The 21,962-nt window shown below is 33.1% G+C and overlaps 1 protein-coding gene across 1 annotated transcript in view; it reads right to left on the reverse strand.

Annotated features, from left to right (window-relative positions):
• Window positions 1-815: 815 nt before the first annotated feature.
• Window positions 816-21,962, reverse strand: part of Orco (odorant receptor co-receptor) — a 99,139-nt gene continuing 77,992 nt past the window's right edge. The window contains exons 8-9 of the mRNA XM_075290900.1: window positions 17,453-17,608; window positions 816-5,529 (exon numbers count right to left, since the gene is read on the reverse strand). Coding sequence (XP_075147015.1) covers window positions 5,479-5,529; window positions 17,453-17,608 — 207 coding nt within the window. The 3' untranslated portion in view covers window positions 816-5,478. The remainder of the gene's footprint in view (window positions 5,530-17,452; window positions 17,609-21,962) is intronic.

A 21,962-nucleotide genomic window follows, 5' to 3' on the forward strand; every position in this document is an offset into this window, starting at 1 on the left:
ACATGTGCCAAATTTGAAGGCGATTGGACTTAAATTGCGACCTAGACTTTGATCACAAAAATGTGTTCACAGACAGACGGACGGACGGACAGACGGACATGGTTATACCGACTCAGGGACCCACCCCGAGCATTATTGCCAAAGACACCATGTGTCTATCTCGTCTCCTTCTGGATGTTACAAACATATGCACTAACTTATAATACCCTGTTCCACAGTGTGGCGCAGGGTATAATAATGGTCAGGTACATGATTTGCCCGACCATTTAATGGTCTCAAATTCTATCATTCAAATGATAGAACATGTTTGCGGTATTTGAGAACCATTCAAATGCTTATTGCCACCATAAATTTTTACATATTTTTACAAAGACAATATACATAGTTTTCGCGGCAATTACATGCTTCATTCCATTTTTCGTATAACGATACATCGAATTGGTGTCTAGCGAAAAAATCATAGCATAGAAATTGATAAACATCGTTAAAAAGAAATATTTTAAATGAAATTACCAGAATTAAATGAAATTAAAGAGAAATGAAACAATTTTTGCACATATATTTATTTTACAGAGGTATTTACATGTTTTTCGTTATCTATCTTCAACTCCATCTTTACCTTCTCAACATATATATGTTTATGTGATAACTATATGTTTGTATCCAAAGACATTATATTTAAGCAAATATTTGATTTGAAAAAGATTTCATTTGATCTTTTAAAGTTTCATATGGAAATGCTACTTATATATTATCAAATATTACTGTTTTAAACAACTCAACTTACCATTTTTATCAATGATCTTTATTACAAATATGTGAATATAGTTTCCTTTATTAAATCGAATTTCCCAATAAACATTATCATCATCATTAAATAACTTAATATAAAACAACTAAAATTTTTAAAACAAAACTTTATCTTATATTCTTCCATTTGTCACATTAAGCAAATCCATTAATTTATAACACCTAGAGTTTCAGTTCGAGTACACCAACTAAAAATAAATACCCATTTTAAATTAATTTCAAAATATTCGTGAATTAAAAATGCTTAATAAATTCTTCATTGCTTTTGAATTGTCGTATTTTTGGGAACCATGGTACCAACGATTTTCTGACAGTTTTAATTGCATTTCAAAATCATCAAAGTTTTCTTAAAAACTAACAGAATCCCCTAATAATACAAAGGATGATGGCCGTGTTGATGATGATTGCAATGAGGAGAATGACAGTCAACAAGAACCCAACTTTCAAATCAAACTTTTTGTTTGTTTGAATCTAAAATCTCTTAAAGCAAATCATGACCTGTTTGTGATTTTTGTAGTAAGTAAGACGGACTCTACACTACATTCGCTACTTTTTTATATTTCGATTAAAGCGAAATGTCTTTATTTTTCGTAAAATTTTCAAGAACGGAATAGAAGAAGAGCTACTTCCCTTACATGTACATTGCATTAATTTTTTGCTGAGATATAAAATATTAAATTTGTTTAAATTAAATTCAATCAAATTAAACAATTAAAAAATTAAAACCAAAATAACTAAATGCAAATAATAATGAAGATGGCTTATTTAATTTACATTAATAATTGAGAATATGGTAACGAATAATCATTTGTTCTTTGAATTAAATTAAATTTAATTAATTTATTTGAATACATTTATTTTAATTGTATTTGATTATGTTTCATTTAAAGAAATTTGAAATATATATTTTAATTTGTATTATTTTAATTAAAATAAAAATTGTATATTAAAACTATTTTTACTAAATTATGGCAAAAGTATCGAAATAAATGTTTCATTAAAAGAAATTGGAAATGTAATTTAATTTGTATTAATTTAATTAAAATAAAATTTTTATATGTAAATTATTTTAACTAAATTACTTTAATTAGGGTAATTGTAATTTATTTTTGTAAATCCCCATCTTTCGGTATTCGGAATTACAACTCGCAAAAATTTGTCTTATAGCAAAATAATCGAAATACTCGGACTTCAATTCAATTTTAATTCGAACATTGTCAAATTATCTTTAATTTATTAAATTTAGTTTAATTCGTATGATTTATTTTAATTTGATTTAGGCTCAATGAATGTTTTTTTATTTATTTGATAAATCCCAGCAAAAACTGGAGCACTATGAGTGATGTTCCGAATTAGAGCAGCTTTTACATAGCGCTGAAATAACTGCTCATTTTAATAGAAATATTGCTCAAAAGTGATATATAATCTTGAGTATAGCATTGTTGGCGTGAAGGAAAACATCACTACCTTTCATGCATCTATACTGTATGAATTGGTTGCAATAACGTAAACGAATGATCATAAACTAGTTTGATAACTCGTTTACGTTATTGCCACCGATTCATGCAGTGTGGATGCACTGCCTACTTTTTTGTATACCAAAAATCGCAACTACACTGAAAAAAAAGCATACTCGGTTCCAAAGATTTTGTCTTTACTTTAAAAAATTTGGTATTGATTCCGAGCCAAAGAAGCGGAGAATACAAGTAAGGATACTTTTAAGACACAATTCTCTTTTAAATTTAGGTTTTGTGTACTTGCTTCTAGGAAGCAAATTTTAATTTTTCGCTTTCTTAGCTTTTTTTCTTCATATGCTATCAAAGTCCTTTAAAAACGAGTTAACAACAACTTTATTTTCCAAATTCTGACTCGACTTCCAGTAGAAATTGTGCTATATTTCAAGTAAAAAAGTCTTTAAAATAAAGTGTTGAAAAACATGTCCTATATTTGAACGATTTTTTGCTTTATAGTCAAGATGCAAAAAGACAACATATTTAAAGACAATTTCATTAAATTTAAAGAATTTTTCTGAATTATTAAAGTCAAGTTGACCTTAGCCTATAAAGGAAAACATCACTACCTTTCATGCATCTATACTGTATGAATTGGTTGCAATAACGTAAACGAATGATCATAAACTAGTTTGATAACTCGTTTACATTATTGCCACCGATTCATGCAGTGTGGATGCACTGCCTACTTTTTTGTATACCAAAAATCGCAACTACACTGAAAAAAAAGCATACTCGGTTCCAAAGATTTTGTGCCAAAGAAGCGGAGAATACAAGTAAGGATACTTTTAAGACACAATTCTCTTTTAAATTTAGGTTTTGTGTACTTGCTTCTAGGAAGCAAATTTTAATTTTTCGCTTTTTTTCTTCATATGCTATCAAAGTCCTTTAAAAACGAGTTAACAACAACTTTATTTTCCAAATTCTGACTCGACTTCCAGTAGAAATTGTGCTATGTTTCAAGTAAAAAAGTCTTTAAAATAAAGTGTTGAAAAACATGTCCTATATTTGAACGATTTTTTGCTTTATAGTCAAGATGCAAAAATACAACATATTTAAAGACAATTTCATTAAATTTAAAGAATTTTTCTGAATTATTAAAGTCAAGTTGACCTTAGCCTATAAAGGAAAACATCACTACCTTTCATGCATCTATACTGTATGAATTGGTTGCAATAACGTAAACGAATGATCATAAACTAGTTTGATAACTCGTTTACATTATTGCCACCGATTCATGCAGTGTGGATGCACTGCCTACTTTTTTGTATACCAAAAAGCGCAACTAAACTCTTACTGTTTTTTGCTGGGATTATTTTTATATGCCAACGAGGTTTAATTTTTTATGGTCTTCGAGCCATAAATCCACATTTCATAATATAATAATAAATATGTAATACAATTAATTAAATTAAAACTAATAAATTAATTTTCAACAAATTGAAATAAAATAAGTTCGTATAAATTAAATTAAAATAAAGAAAATTAAATTTATTTTAAGAATTCCCATATTCCGTTGGCAGCTATATGCAAATGCTTAATATTCCGCTACTGTCTCTTAGGATGTAAGCCAGTGTTGCCAATTTGGTGCTTTTAGCACCAAATTTAGTGCTTCTTGATTTCTAAAAAGCACCAAATTGCATTTTTAGTGCCTTTTCAAAAAAAGCACCAACTTGGTGCTTTCTGGCATTTTCATTTAGTGCTTTTGGTGCTTTTTTTATTTAGAACACTATTAAGTTTAATTGATACTAAAATTTTGACTAGACTTTCAAGAGCCGAAGAAATTCAAATTTATTGCCAAATATAGAATTTGATTGTTATGAAGTTGGTATTGATTATTTTTTAATTAATATTGTTATTTAGGGTATTCTGTAGGAAAGTAGAGCGATGAGTGTCGAATTTTTGAATTTGGTAAAGATGTCATTAAAAACGTTTGTATTAAATTCACAAAAGCACGCACAACTGAAATAAGCAATAGACTCCTTCCATATATTAATATTTTGAAAGTTAAAAAACATCACTGATCAAAATGAATTGGACGAAAGCATTAAAACTGATCAAGGTGTATACTTGAATAGCGGTTCATAATGGTGAGTACTAAGTTTGAGTTTTGCCGCTAAAGTGAAAACTGTCTCAGTAAAAATGGGCATAAAATTATGCATATTTGCTGCAAAATTTATTATAACTTGATGGGGAATAGCCAAAAGCAAATTTTCACAAAGTTTGTATTCCTTAAAAAGTTTTATTTTTGTATTCCTTAAAAAGATTTATTAAAAAGAAAAGTAATTGTGAAAAAATGACTATTTTATATTTTAGCGGCTAAACTCGATCTTAATACCCACCTTAACTTCTTGAAATTCAATTCACAAAAGTTCTATAATACATCTTCAGAAGTTTTTATTTTTTTTAGTAGTAGAGCATTTAATTTTCGATTTTGTGGTGGAAGGTGGTATGTTAGAATTTGTAATATTGTTTTGGTGCTTTTTGGCCTTGGGGAGTTGGCAACACTGATGTAAGCATACATATGCTCGGGATCTTTGGGAAATTTTATACATAGCTGGTAGTTGTAGAACTCCGAACAATGTCACAAAGTTTAAGAGTTAAGAGTGAAAGTGTATCAATGAGTGAAAAATTAACAGCGAAACTCAAAAGTATTGCTATCACAAGCAAAACAAAAATTCTTTCTGAAATAACAAACAAATGTTGCTGAATAAGCAAACATGTTCGCTAAATATTTTTGAAAAACATCTCTGCTAAAATATCACACCGCATCAATTTAAATAGCTGACATTTTTTGTCTTTTTTCTACGAGTGTATATGAGTTTTTAGAATTCCATGGTCAAGCAATATTTTAAAATATTTGCAAAATGTAGTTTAGCAAAAACAAATACGAGATATTAAAAAAACAAAATCAAATATTAATTCAATACCCACTCTTTTATAACGCACTGTATTAAATGGAACTTAATAAATATCTTAAATTTACAAATATCCAGTAGTTTTCATTATTTATCAGTGTTACAATAAGGGGGGAAATTTTCTTGCAATTTTGTCTTGATGTCTGTGGTTCGTTTGGTTGGTTGGTTGGTTGGTTGCTCATTATCCTTGTATATGATGGTGTTTGCTGCTGACTGGTGGTGTCTACCACACGAGGTTCTTATTTGAGTTGTACCAACACCATAAAGTATGTAACAACTGCACCAAGGACCTGAAAGAAAGCAAAGAGACACATTTGCATGACTTTAGATACATAGACAAAATTTTTTCTCTTTTAGTATATTTAACAAAAATTAGTTTTTTTTATGGATCGTTTTTTTTTAACCGGGTTTTAAATACTTTTCTTCTGACAGAGTCCTTGTTATTTTTTTGCAAGTCCATAGAACTTGGTTAAATTTCTCCAGTGAAAATGCAATCTGTTAATCGTTCCACACCGAAAGAATTCTCTTCCTTAATTTTACGAAGAATTCTTCATTAACTATTCTTCGCGAATTCTTCATTAAAATAACGAAATTTTCATTCATTTTCGTAAATTTTACGAAGAACATTTTACGAATATACGAAACTTCTACGAAACATTCTTCATTAACTTTTCTTCGTAAAAAGTTCGTACTTTTAACGCACCTTTCTTCACATTTCATGAATTTTGTGAAGAAGTTTTTACGAATATTTTACGAAACATTCTGCGTTAAAATTTCTTCATAAAAAGTACGAAACATTTTCTTTGAAATAACGAAGAAGTTTCATTGAAGTTGTAAAATTTCCGTTCGCGGCATTAAATTGTCTTTTATAATGTGCTTGAGTGTATTCCTTTATTCTATTTTCTTATGCAAGTCTATGCTACTTCTCATTTGGGTGATAGCGCGCTATGAATAAAAGTGAAGCAATAAAACTAAAAATTATTCAAAAACTTAAGATGTACAGTAGTGATGTCATTTTTCACACTTGCAACTACAACCAAATGCACTTTCGACTATAATTTTTTTTTCTAAAAGTTCGAACATTTTTCAGAAAAAAGTACGAAAGTTTTTCATAAAAAGTACAAACATTTTTCATAAAAAACTACGAAAATTTTTCATAAAAAGTACGAAACATTTTCATAAAAAGAACGAAATTGTTTCATAAAAAATACGAAGATTTTTCACAAAAAGTACGAATATTCTTCATAAAAAGTACGAATTTTTTCTTACAAACTACGAAAATTTTGGAAGAACTTTTCTTCGTAAAAAGTACGAAATATTTCGTACTTTTAATGAAAAGTTTCTTTGGTTGTAAAACAATGACAAATTTCGTACTTTTAACGAAATTTTTCGTTCTTTTTACGAAGAAAATTCTTTCGGTGCAGTTATTGCATAATTCAAAAAAAAAAATTAGAAATCCGAAAATGGTTTTTATCCATAAAAGCGGTGAATTCCTCTCACTTATTGATACGACTGTTAAGTTGTCTTCATTCTTACTTCAGGCGCGGGATAGTGTGGTGATGGCTTTATTATATATTAGGCCATACTTTAAAGAAACGATGTATTTCAGCTCAAGAACAAAAAGTGTGGCTAATGTGTATAGCCACCATCTTCAGGTTGTCATTATTTTTAAGCCGCTCGTCTGCAAGCTGACGAAATAAATCATTCCAGTGATAGTTAATTTTTTTGTTTACAAGCTTACAAAATCATTTGCTCTCTAGCATTCTGAAATAAGGTTACTCGTGATGGACTAAAGCCCCCAATGTTCCAAAAAGTGCAAGAGCTTACCGATACGTAAAAAAAAACTAGAATGGAAAGAGCCAAGGAGTTGCTTCGCTTGCACGAACATAGCCAGTTAACGAATTTTGTTTTCTCCGATTAGAAGTCATTTTGCGAAGTCAAATCAGTGAGATTAAAATAAATGCCAAACACCATCAGGAAAATTTCTTAATGCCATTAGTAGACAAAAATGTTGGACGCAGACAGTGGACATTTCAATAGGACTCAGCACCATCGAACTACACCCAAAGAAAAAAAAAAAACGTTTGGAAAACGTGTTTCGAAAACGTTTTTCTTTTGTTGGAGTTTTTTGAATTACTTCAAAAATTTTAAACTTTTATAAAAAAAAAACTGTTACAAACTTTTTATTTTTGCAATACAAAAAATATTTTTTGATTTAAAAACACAGTCCATTTCGTTTATATTAAGTTTTGTTCTTTTCTGATGAAAAGCTTTTTATCAGATACATTTTGAAGTTTCAGAGTAAAAATTCAAGATAATAGTATATAACGTCGAACATCTTTCCGGAATCTTCCGAACATTTTTGGAATGTATAAAAAAAATTTATAAAAAAAAAACGTTTGGGTGTTGGGTTGCAGCAAGGATTGAACCCACGACCCTTGTTATACAAGGCGGCCTTGCTTACCATTGCCTTAAGGTGGCCAACTAAAGGTACGTTTCCGTCAAATAAAATTTCTTTACATCGGCTCGTGGGCGCTGAAAACTATGCTTTATTCCACCTCAGTAATGCTGGTGACATTTCTGAGGACATTTCCACAGCAATGTGAAACGCCGTTCGGACTCGGCTATAAAAATGTGGTCACTTGTCATTGAGCTTAACAGGGAATCGGGCAGCACTCCGTGATAAGAGAGAAGTTCACCACTGCGGTATCACAATGGACTGAGTAGTCTAAGTGAGCCTAATACATCGGGATGCCACCTAACCTAATCTAGGTTAGGTTTTGTTAGGTGGATTTATAACCTATGCTTTTTAAATGTAACTGCTTGACTGTGTGCATTGCTTCCGCGTTGATGGCTATAGTGATAATTGCCTGTTGATGACAATAACAGCTACGTAGCCCAGTGGATAATGTGTTGGGTTACAAACTGTGTGGTCCGCGGTTCGGTAAAATTAAAAAAGAAATATATATATAAAATCGATTAATTTCTTCTGTATCGTTTGTATTACAGAAAATTATGGTAAGAACTAAACAAGTATATACGGCCGTAAGTTCGGCCAGGCCGAATCTTATGTACCCTCCACCATGGATTATGTAGGAACTTCTACTAAAGATTGCCATCCACAATCGAATTACTTGGGTTGCGGTAACGGTTGCCGATGGGAAGGTATCTTAAAACTTCTTAATATCGTCTTCTAAATTGTAAGTTAGTACATACGGAGTATATATTAAACCAAAAAGGCCGATTAAATACGTATATAATACAGTTAAAATTTTCTATAGAAATAAAATTTTGACAAATTTTTCTATGGACCGATTTTTGTGGGATTGGCGATCGGCTATATATAACTATAGGCCGATATGGACCAATTTTTGCATGGTTGTTAGCGGTCATATACTAGCGCAATGTACCAAATTTAAACCGAATGGGATGAATTTTGCTTCTCCAAGAGGTTCCGGAGGTCAAATCTGGCGATCGATTTATATGAGGGCTATATATAATTATGGACCGATATGGACCAATTTTTGCATGATTGTTATAGACCATATACTAACAGCACGTACCAAATTCGAACCGGATCGGATGAAATTTGCTCTTCCAAGAGGCTCCGGAGTTCAAATCTGGGGATCGGTTTATATGGGGGCTATATATATTTATGAACCTATATGGACCAATTTTTGCATGTTTGTTAGAGACCATATACTAACACCTCGTACCAAATTTCAACCGGATCGAATGAATTTTGCTCCTCAAAGAGGCTCCGCAAGCCAAATCTAGGGGTAGGTTTATATGGGGGCTAAACGTAAAAGTGGTCCGATCCTATGGTGGAGGGTATAAAAAGACTCATGGAAGTGAGAAAGATGTGAAGGAATATGCAATAAGGCAGAAAAGAAAATAAACATTTTTAATATTTTTTTATGAAATTAATTGTACATCCTGTAGAAGAATCAATGTTTATCCTTACAGCGAAAAGCAAATGGGAAACGATATTTGTTTGTCTAAAATTTTGTTTGTGAGGAATGAATTATTTTTTTTTGCGTTAGCACGCTTCAACTATGAATGACTTAAAAAGGAGGTTCCCCGCTTCATCACACAATGACCAACAATACTTTCTATACAGCTCCCAATTTTATTTCATGAAGTCATGGCGCAATTTTCATCCGATTTGTTTGAAATTTACCATTTGCTTTTCCCTGCAAGGAAGTTTCGTTGGAAAAAATCTGTATATGTTTTAGTAATAAACGTTGACTCTTTTACAGGATGTGAAAACTTAAAATCAAAATTGAATTTTCTGACTTGTTGTATTTTCCCTCATATCATTTTCAATTCGACGTGATTTATTTAGTTCTCAGCACTTTTATTCTGTAAGACAAACAATGCAGATATAAATATCCGATTTTCAATTCAATATTTATTCATAATCTATAAGCCCTAAAAGGGCCAAATCGATTACAGAGTAATGTATTATGGCACTAAGATTCACTTCTATATAATGGAAGGTAAAAAGATCTTAACACTAAAATCTCAATACTAAAAATAAACAAGTATGTACGGCCGTAAGTTCGGCCAGGCCGAAGCTTATGTACCCTCCACCATGGATTGCGTAGAAACTTCTTCTAAACACTGCCATCCACAATCGAATTACTTGGGTTGCGGTAACGTTTGCCGATGGCAAGGTATCTTAAAACCTCCTAACATCGTCTTCTAAATTATATGTAAGTCCATACGTGGTTATATTAAATCAAAAAGATCGATCAAATACGTATATAATTTAGTTTGACAAAATTTTCTATAGACATAAAAAAATTTTAACAAAATTTTCTATAGAAATAAAATTTTCACAAAATTTTCTATAGAAATAAAATTTTCACAAAATTTTCTATAGAAAGCAAATGTTGACAAAATTTTCTACAGAAATAAAATTTTAACAAACTTTTCTATAGAAATAAAATTTTAACAAAATTTTCTATAGAAATAAAATTTTGACTAAATTTTCTATAGAAATAAAATTTTGACAAGATTTTCTATAGAAATAAAATTTTAACAAAAATTTTCTATACAAATAAAATTTTGACAACATTTTCTATAGAAGCAAAATTTGGAAAAAAATCTATAGAAATAAAATTTGGAAAAAATTTTCTATAGAAATAAAATTTGGAAAAAATTTTCTATAGAAATAAAAATTTGACAACATTTTCTATAGAAATAAAATTTTGACTAAATTTTCTATAGAAATAAAATTTTGACTAAATTTTCTATAGAAATAAAATTTTGACAAGATTTTCTATAGAAATAAAATTTTAACAAAAATTATTTTTGGCTCGAGTGCCAACCATGATTATGAGCCGTTATCATATGCTGACACCACGTACCAAATTTCAACCGGATCGGATGAAATTTGCTTCTCTTAGAGGCTCCGCAAGCCAAATCTGGGGATCGATTTATATGGGGGCTATATATAATTATGGACCGATATGGACCAATTTCTGCATGGTTGTTGGATACCATATACTAACACCACGTACCAAATTTCAACCAGATCGGATGAATTTTGCTACTCTAAGAGGTTCCGGAGGTCAAATCTGATGATCGGTTTATATGGAGGCTATATATAATTATGGACCGATGTGGAACAATTTTTGCATGGTTGTTAGAGACCATATACTAACACCATGTACCAAATTTCAATCGGTTCGGATGACTTTTGCTCCTCTAAGAGGCTCCGGAAGTCAAATCTGGGGATCGGTTTATATGGACGCTATATATAATTATGGACCGATGTGAACCAATTTTTGCATGGTTGTTAGAGACCATGTACTAACACCATGAACCAAATTTCAGCCGGATTGGATGAAATTTGGTTTTCTTAGAGGCTCCGCAAGCCAAATCGGGGGATCGGTTTATATGGGGGCTATATGTAATTATGGACCGATATGGACCAATTTCTGCATGGTTGTTAGATACCATATACTAACACCATGTACCAAATTTCAGCCGGATCGGATGAAATTTGCTTCTCTTAGAGCAATCGCAAGCCAAATTTGGGGGTCCGTTTATATGGGGGCTATACGTAAAAGTGGACCGATATGGACCAATTTTTGCATGGTTGTTAAAGACCATATACTAACACCATGTACCAAATTTCAGCCGGATCGGATGAAATTTGCTTCTCTTAGCGCAATCGCAAGCCAAATTTGGGGTCCGTTTATATGGGGGCTATACGTAAAAGTGGACCGATATGGACCAATTTTTGCACGGTTGTTAGATACCATATACTAACACCATGTACCAAATTTCAGCCGGATCGGATGAAATTTGCTTCTCTTAGAGCAATCGCAAGCCAAATTTGGGGGTCCGTTTATATGGGGCTATACGTAAAAGTGGACCGATATGGACTAATTTTTGCATGGTTGTTAGAGACCATATACTAACACCATGTACCAAATTTCAGCCAGATCGGATGAAATTTGCTTCTCTTAGAGCAATCGCAAGCCAAATTTGGGGGTCCGTTTATATGGGGGCTATACGTAAAAGTGGACCGATATGGACCAATTTTTGCATGGTTGTTAGAGACCATATACTAACACCATGTACCAAATTTCAGCCAGATCGGATGAAATTTGCTTCTCTTAGAGCAATCGCAAGCCAAATTTGGGGGTCCGTTTATATGGGGGCTATACGTAAAAGTGGACCAATATGGCCCATTTGCAATACCATCCGACCTACATCAATAACAACTACTTGTGCCAAGTTTCAAGTCGATAGCTTGTTTCGTTCGGAAGTTAGCGTGATTTCAACAGACGGACGGACGGACGGACGGACGGACGGACGGACGGACGGACATGCTCAGATCGACTCAGAATTTCACCACGACCCAGAATATATATACTTTATGGGGTCTTAGAGCAATATTTCGATGTGTTACAAACGGAATGACAAACTTAATATACCCCCATCCTATGGTGGAGGGTATAAAAAAAAAATAGAATGTTCATGGATATGAAACGTTTCCCCCAAAAAATAAAAAAAAAAAGTTTACCCACTATCAACCTTTTATACGATATGCAGGGTTTACAAATTAGACAGCATCTTGTCGGCAAACTCCTGAACTGAATGGGCAAATTGTCTATCCTCATATGGAAGATATACATTCCAGATACGACATACTCTTACCTCGAAGGAATTCTGCATTATTAGGGTATTAATGCGGGCACAAATCAGGGAATGCGATCTGACAGATGAACCAAACTGAAAATGAGATAGTAAATATTGTGGACACACTTTATAAAATAGTGTCACCAGCCTAATCTTTATAAAATTATCAAAACTACAACCCAAGAAGTCCCTAACATACGCCGATATGTGATCATGAGTACGCAGTTCGTAAACGTATCTGATTACCCTATTGAAGTATCTCTCTAACCTCATTCTGTTTGTCGTATTGGTTCCCGTATACACCTCTAACCCGTACAAAATCTTAGGCATTAACAAGTATATAGGGCCGTAAGTTCGGCCAGACCGAAGCTTATGTACCCTCCATCATGGATTGCGTAGAAACTTCATCTAAACACTGCCATCCACAATCGAATTACTTAAGTTGCGGTAACGCTTGCCGATGGCAAGGTATCTTAAAAACTCCTAACACCATCTTCTAAATTGTATGTAAGTCCATACGTGGTATATATTAAATCAAAAAAGATCGATCCAATACGTATATTGGATCTGACAAAGTAGACATAAAATTTTGACAAAATTTTCTACAGAAATAAAATTTTAACAAAATTTTCTATAGAAATAAAATTTTCACAAAATTTTCTATAGAAATAAAAATTTTGACAAAATTTTCTTTCTAATTTCTACAGCAATAAATTTTTAACAAAATTTTCTATAGAAATAAAATCTTGGTAGATTATTTTTGGCTCGAGTGGCAACCATGATTATGAACCGAATAAAATTTGAACAAAATTTTCTATAGAAATAAAATTTTGACAAAATTTTCTATAGAAATAAAATTTTGACAATGATGAAAATTTTATTATGAACCGAATAAAATTTTAACAAAATTTTCTCTAGAAATAAAATTTTGACAACATTTTCTATAGAAATAAAATTTTGACAAAATTTTCTATAGAAATAAAAAAATTTGGTAGATTATTTTTGGCTCTAGTGGCAACCATGATTATGAACCGATATGGACCAATTTTTGTGTGATTGGACCAATTTTGGTATGGTTGTTAGCGACCATATACTAACACCACGTGCCTAATTTGAACCGGATCGGATGAATTTTGCTCCTCCAAGAGGCTCCGTAGGTCAAATCTGGAGAATGTTTTATATGGGGGCTATATATAATTATGGACCAATTCTGGCATGGTTGTTTAAGATCATATACTAACACCATGTTCCAAATTACAACAGGATTGGATGAAATTTGCTTCTCTTGGAGACTTCGCAAGCCAAATCTGGGGATCGGTTTATATGGGGGCTATATATAATTATGAACCGATGTGGACCAATTTTTGCATGGTTGTTAGAGACCATATACCAATATCATGTACCAAATTTCAGGCGGATCGGATGAAATTTGCTTCTCTTTGAGGCTCCGCAAGACAAATCGGGGGATCGGTTTATATGGGGGCCATATATAATTATGGACCGATGTGGACCAATTTTTGCATGATTGTTAGAGACCATATACCAACACCATGTACCAAATTTCAGCCGGATCGGATGAAATATGCTTCTCTTAGAGGCTCCACAAGCCAAATCTGGGGATCGGTTTATATGGGGGCTATATATAATTAAGGACCTATATGGACCAATTTTTTCATGGTTGTTAGAGACCGTATACCAACATCATGTACCAAATTTCAGCCGGATTGGATGAAATTTTCTTCTCTTTGAGGCTCCGCAAGCCAAATCTGGGGATCGGTTTATATGGGGGCTATATATAATTATGGACCGATGTGAACCAATTTGTGCATGGTTGTTAGGGACCATATACCAACACCATGTACCAAATTTCAGCCGGATCGGATGAAATTTGCTTCTCTTTTAGGCTCCGCAAGCCAAATCTGGGGATCGGTTTATATGGGGACTATATATAATTATGGACCGATGTGGACCAATTTTTGCATGGTTGTTAGAGACCATATACCAACACCATATACCAAATTTCAGCAGGATCGGATGAAATATGCTTCTCTTAGAGGCTCCACAAGCCAAATCTGAGGGTCCCTTTATATGGGGGCTATACGTAAAAGTAGACCGATATGGCCCATTTTCAATACCATCCGACCTACATCGATAACAACTACTTGTGCCAAGTATCAAGTCTATAGCTTGTTTCGTTCGGAAGTTAGCGTGATTTCAACAGACGGACGGTCGGACGGACGGACATGCTGAGATCGACTCAGAATTTCACCACGACCCAGAATATATATACTTTATGGGATCTTAGAGCAATATTTCGATGTGTTACAAACGGAATGACAAAGTTAATATACCCCCATCCTATGATGGAGGGTATAAAAAGCTATGGGCTAACATCTTGCGTACACCCAAAAAAAAGTGAACCCAGCGTGGAAGAAAATGTAGGTTTATTTTAGAAAATTTTAACTAAAATTGTTTTCTAATTGCAACATGTTACAAATAAGTTAATACTTTTTGTCAAATTGAAGAAAATTTATTAAAAATAATTAATTTTGTTCTCTTGTTTAAGAAAATTTCATATGTTGAAAGAAAAAATTGGATTTAAAAATTGTTAAAATGTCTTTAGCGCTATACGAAGTTCATGACAGGTACAATTTTAGTAAAATTTACTCATTTGAGAGACTTATGAACTCAATTTAAGCAAACTTCTGCCATTTTAAGAAAATATGAACCATTTTATTTTTTAGTAAAATTGTGCACTATATTTGTATACAACTTTTTTTCTTATTTTTAGTTCATGTCATTAAAGTTAGCAAAAAATTATTCAACTAAGGAACATTTACTCATATTGTGCAAAATTTAACTAAAATCAACTAATCTTCATGAACTAAAATAAAGTTCAGTTGGCATTAGAGCCCCTTTTTTCTGGGTGTAGCTTCAATGGAATAGTGCAATTAATACTGTAAAGCCTTCGAAGTCCAAATGTCAATTGGGAAATCACCTTGTTGATATATTCATCAAAGCTCAATTTGCTGTCTTCAAGAAATCCCATGGTGGTCATACTTGGCACATATTCCAAATATTGATTACCAATTAACAAATTAGGTATAGCAACTCCAACAGCATTAAAAGCCATAGCTCTGGACTTAATGGGTTGATAAGAATAAAATTTGGCTACACCAATCCTCAATGCTTAGGAGATTGTTCTGAACCCTTGATAGTAGACTATCCAAATTATTCCTATCCGAAGAAGCAAGCAATTGTAAATCATCGGCATATAAGTGGGCACTTATGCCATTCAGCACATTGAATATATCATTTATGTACATATTGAAGAATAATGGACCCAATACCGACCCTTGGGGAACTCCTCTGGACACTACCCTCGTACTAGAAATCATCCCTGCAAATTGTACGAACTGTTTCCTACAAAACAAAAAGGATTCAACCAGCGAACATGAAGTCCTTGAGAAACCAAATTGAGTGTATAATTTATTCAGCAGAACTTCATGGCAGACTGACTCGAAAGCTCTACTTAGATCTAGGCTAATTAAAATAGACACAAGCTTGTTGTCAGTGTTCCTCCTAATATCATCTGTAAAAGAAGCCATTAACGAAGTAGTACTGAAGTTTCGTCTGAAACCTGATTGGAAATCCGAAAACCCTCTACGCACCGGTTCGTTTGCCATTATCTGGGAATTTATCAAATTCTCAAACATCTTTGAAAACACGGGTAATATGCTAATTGGCCTAAAATCACAATAACTAGACGGTTTATTCCTTTTCGGCAATGGTACAACCCTTGCAATTTTCCACGCATCCGGGTAGCTGGAAGTCATCAATATAGTATTATATAAAAAAAACCAGTTGTCGGGAAATGAAAGGAAATATCAACTTTACGAATCTGATGGATATTCCATCAGCACCTATTGCCTTAGATTTAATCCTGTTCAAACTATCCCATACATCAAACTCATCGATAGCTCGAAATTCAAATCCAGCATCTTCTCTAAAGCCCGTCGCCTGTCTATATATTAGGTCTGGTGGTTTCTGTGGAGGCTCCAATATAAAATGATCATTACATCTTTCCACATCCAAATCGCCATTTCCCATGCCATTAGTACCTGCAATACACAAACTTTCAAATCTCTTCCACAAGCCTGCCTGCGGCGATGATTGTAAAGTACCCTGAAAAAACAGATTCCTTCGTTTACGAATGCATTTTCAAAATTTAAATTTCGTCCAAACGGAGAATCGAACCGTAGACCATACAGTTTATAAGCAAACACACTAGGAACTATGATTTTACACACACTATCCATATTTTTTATTGTCATAAGCATACAATTATAAAAGCAACAAATACCGTCGAGCAGTTCTAATTATAGAACACATTGATGGGCACATACATGCAGATGTAAAAAACGTTATTGAAGGCAAACATATGTTGTACCAAATACGACTTTTGAAAACGGAAGTAATTTAATTTTACATATTGTTTGTTCAAAAATTTTCGCAAGAATTCGAAAGGATGTTCGTAATTTCCTCAAAATGTGTTTTATTTAAGTCAATTTCAGAAAAGAACAGTGGCTGATATAAATGAAATGGACTTGATAGTGGAACAAAAATAGTTTTTATTGCAAAATTTTCTAACAAAAAATTGTTCTTGGTGATAAAAGAACAACGTTTGCGATACCCGTTTTCCAAATGTGTTTTTGTTTCTTTGCGTGTCGGGTCCTCAAAGAATGTTTACTCGGATATTAACTGATGAACTGGCATGGATACCCTCCGATTTAAATAAACCAACTTTTAATCCCTTAAAATAAACCAACAATGAAACATTTAAGTCCAATGTAAACTTTTGTTTTTGTTCAACAAAACATTGTCAATAGCCATTGTTTGCTATGGTGATGGTTCGGCACTTACAATATTTTCAAATGTCCTCTTCACATAACAAAGTGTTTGCCAATGCAGGACAAAGTGAAACATAAAAAAGCACCAAAAATAGAAAACAAAAAAACCAAAAAAAGAACAATAACTCTGAGTACATATGAAACTTACCGAAGCAAACAAATCCAATGAAACTGTAAAGAATTTTGCACCCGAAATCGACATGGCCTTTTGGCATTGTTGACAGACGATTTGCACAAACGTTTTAGCCTCCTCTGAGCCATCATACCAGTGACAAGAATACGCAGCTTCCATGACCGATGAGCTCTACCAAAAGAAAGGGAAAGGGATTTGGTTATTGAACAAATGATAAAGAAGGTTCAATTATGGATATGAAAGTGGAATAAAGGAAATTTTCAATAACATTATGTAGATATTCGAAAGGATCTCCGAGAGCCATTCGATATGGTATGAGAAATTTTATTTGATATGTAATATGAATATTTTAAGGTATATGTGGTAGTGAGTGTACACAATTGTATGAAATATCTATGAAGCTTATTTCCAATAACCTTTAGCCAAGATTTTCTTTTGTAATCAAAGCGTTTCCAATTCCAGCCACAATTTTGTCTTGAGTGAAAATATTTCAATTTGATTTCACCATTTGAAATTAGCATATATGGAATAGTCCATTCGCCGAGACGGAAACATGTAGAATTAGATGTACATACGCTGAAAAAATATTTACTTGATATTAACGATTACGCATCCTACAATTTAGGATGCGCAATTTACACAATATAAACGAAAAATTTCGTTAAAATAATGAAATTTTAATTAAAAGAAACTTTATGGTTGCTTCAAAATTTGTATACCCTGCGCCACACTATGGAACAGGGTATTATAAGTTAGTGCATATGTTTGCAACACCCAGAAGGAGACGAGATAGACACATGGTGTCTTTGGCAAAAATGCTCAGGGTGGGCTCCTGAGTTAATATAGCCATGTCCGTCTGTCCGTGAACACATTTTTGTGATCAAAGTCTAGGTCGCAGTTTTAGTCCAATCGACTTCAAATTTGGCACAAGTATGTGTTTTGGATCAGAATAGATCCCTATTGATTTTGGAAGAAATAGGTTCAGATTTAGTTATAGCTCCCATATATAGCTTTCGCCCGATTTACACTCATATGACAACAGAGGCCAATTTTTTGCTCCGATTTAGTTGACATTTTGCACAGGGAGTAGAATTAGCATTGTAGCTATGCGTGCCAAATTTGGTTGAAATCTGTTCAGATTTAGATATATCTCCCATACATATGTTTTTCTGATTTCGACAAAAATGGTCAAAATAACAACATTTTCCTTGTAAAATCCCACTGCTTAATCGAAAAGTAGTAAAAATTACTCTAATTTTCATAAACTTCTAATACATATATATCGATCGATAAATCATAAATAAACTTTTTCGAAGTTTCCTTAAAATTGCTTCAGATTTAAATATTTTCCCATATTATACCCTAAACCACATAGTGGTCAGGGTATAATAAGTTTGATCGGCCAAAAAATGTGCCTACCAGAAATATTGATTTGAGACCCCATAAAATATATACCGATCGACTCAGAATCACCTCCTGAGTCGATCTAGCGCTTGGTGTCCGTCCGTCCGTCTGTCCATGTATTTGTTGTTCACAGGATTCCGGTCGCAATTATCAACCGATTTTGATGAAATTTGGTACAGGGAGTTTTTTGGGCACAAGGACGAACGCTATTGAATTTGGAAGAAATCGGATCAAATTTAGATATAGCTCCCATATATATGTATCGCCCGATTTCGAAAAATGGGGTCACTTTGCGCTTTTTTTCTAACGGATCGTCACCAAATTTGGCAAAAGCTAATCTTTTCCATCGCCTTTCAAGTCTACAAAATTTCATCCAAATCGGATCAGATTTAGATATAGCTCTCATATATATGTATCGCCCGGGTTTGGCCATAAAACCCTTATTTATCAACCGATCTTACTCAAATTTGGCTAAATGTAGTCTTCTATAGCACTAACTATATGTGCAAAAAATCGTCGAAATCGGTTCAGATTTAGCTATAGCTCCCATATATATGTACCACCCGATTTTTCTAAATTTGGACATAAAACCCTTATTTATCAACCGATCTTACTCAAATTTGGCTAAATGTAGTCTTCTATAGCACTTACTATATGTGCAAAAAATTATCGAAATCGGTTCAGATTTAGATATAGCTGCCATATATATGTATAGCCCGATTTTCCCAAATTTGGCCATAGAACCCTTATTTATTAACCGATCTTATTAAATGTTGGCTAGATCCAGTCCTCTATAGTACTAACTATATGTGCAAAATTTCATCGAAATCGGTTCAGATGTAGATATAGCTCCCATATATGTATCACCCGATTTTGAAAAATTCGCCCCTAATAACCTTATGTTTGACCATACAGGCCTAATTTCTTAACTGATCTTACTCAAATCTTGCACAAGGTAATCTTTTGTGGTATTAATCAAACCCGCAAAATATTATGCAAATTGGTTCAGATTTAGATATAGCTTCCATATATATGCATCGCTCGATTTTCCCAAATTTGGCCATAGTACTCTTATTTATTAACCAATGTTACTCAAATTTCAAATTTTGATGTACCGATCGTACTTATACGTACTTGTAGCTCTTACATACGAATATTGCTCGATATTTACAAATTTGTATTATTACCCACACTAATTTAACGATTTTCTCTTTTTTAATAATGGGCTCAATACGGAGTTAGTATGCCACTAATAATAACTCCGTAGGCGCAATATCAACTCAGCCAGTGTTGCTAGAAGTAGGGGAAATTCCCTATATGTAGCGTTTTTCTAATATTTAGCGTCTTGTAGGGACGTAGGGCCACAATGTAGGACATTTTCACTCAACACAATTTGTAATAATTTTTACATTTTGGTGGCTCTAGAGGAGGAAATTAGAAGCCGGCAAGGCTTGATCTTTAACAATGTGTGGTAAACTTTATTCCTGTAGAAAATTTTGTCAACATTTTATTTCTATAGAACATTTTGTCAAAATTGTATTTCTATAGATTTTTTTTTTCAAAATATTATTTCTATAAAAAATTTTCTCAAAATTTTATTCTGTGGAATTTTGTCTCAAAATTTTATTTCTATAGAAAAATTTCTCACAAAAATTTGTTTATAGAAACTTTTTCCAAAATTTTATTTTTATAAAGATTTAACAAAAAAGATTACTAATTTGGGTAGAATTCTACCAACTGTGGCAACCGTGGTCGAAATACAAATTTATATTCTAAGTTATATACGTTGCATATTCATGTTTTAAGATAATAAAATACTTAGAACCATTTTTGTTTTGCAAAATTTTTTAAATTTAACGAAAAATATAGTAGGGAAAATTGTTTGGGAAAGTAGGGAACTTTTTTTGTCCTTGTAGGGTAAACCGAACATTTTCCCTGGCAACATTGACTATGAGCTATGGTCAGATTGACACAAAGCACCCATAGACATGTACCCCTTAATTTTCTTAAATATGCAACTGCGGATTATCTCCCAGACCTATATGTTACCCCACAAATGCTTATGATTACTAATTCTGTAATGGTGGTTTAGGGTATGATATAGTCGGCCCCGCCCGACTTTCTACTTTACTTACTTGTTATACCCACCACCATAGAATGGTGATGGGGGTATAATAAGTTTGTCATTCCGTTTGTAACACATCGAAATATCGATTTCCGACTATATAAAGTATATATATTCTTGATCAGGGAGAAATTCTAAGACGATATAACGATGTCCGTCTGTCCGTCTGTCTGTCTGTCTGTCTGTCTGTCTGTCTGTCTGTCTGTCTGTCTGTTGTAATCACGCTACAGTCTTCAATAATGAAGCAATCGTTCTGAAATTTTGCACAAACTCGTCTTTTGTCTGCAGGCAGGTCAAGTTCGAAGATGGGCTATATCGGTCCAGGTTTTGATATAGTCCCCATATAAACCGACCTCTCGATTTGGGGTCTTGGGCTTATAGAAATCGTAGTTTTTATCCAATTTACCTGAAATTTGAAATCTGGAGGTATTTTATGACCATAAAGAGGTGTGCCAAAAATGGTGAGTATCGGTCCATGTTTTGGTATAGCCCCCATATAGACCGATCTCCCGATTTTACTTCTTGGGCTTATAGAAACCGCAGTTTTTATTCAATTTACTTGAAATTGGAAATCTAGAGGTATTGTAGTACCACAAATACGTGTGCCAAAAATTGTGAGTATCGGTCCATGTTTTGGTATGGTCCCCATATAAAACGACCTCCCGATTTGGGGTCTTGGGCTTATAGAAATCGTAGTTTTTATTCAATTTGCCTGAAATTTGAAATCTAGAGGTATTGTAGGACCACAAATACGTGTGCCAAAAATTGTGAGTATCGGTCCATGTTTTGTTATAGCCCCCGTATAAAACGACCTCCCGATTTTGGGTCTTGGGCTTATAGAAACCGTAGTTTCTATCCAATTTGTCTGAAATTGGATATCTAGAGGTATTTTAGGACCATAAAGAGGTGTGCCGAAAATGGTGAGTATCGGTCCATATTTTGGTATAGCCCCCATATAGACCGATTTCCCGATTTTACTTCTTGGGCTTCTAGAAT

The sequence above is a fragment of the Haematobia irritans genome, chromosome 1 (assembly GCF_050003625.1).
Source record: "Haematobia irritans isolate KBUSLIRL chromosome 1, ASM5000362v1, whole genome shotgun sequence".
NCBI lineage: Eukaryota > Metazoa > Arthropoda > Insecta > Diptera > Muscidae > Haematobia > Haematobia irritans.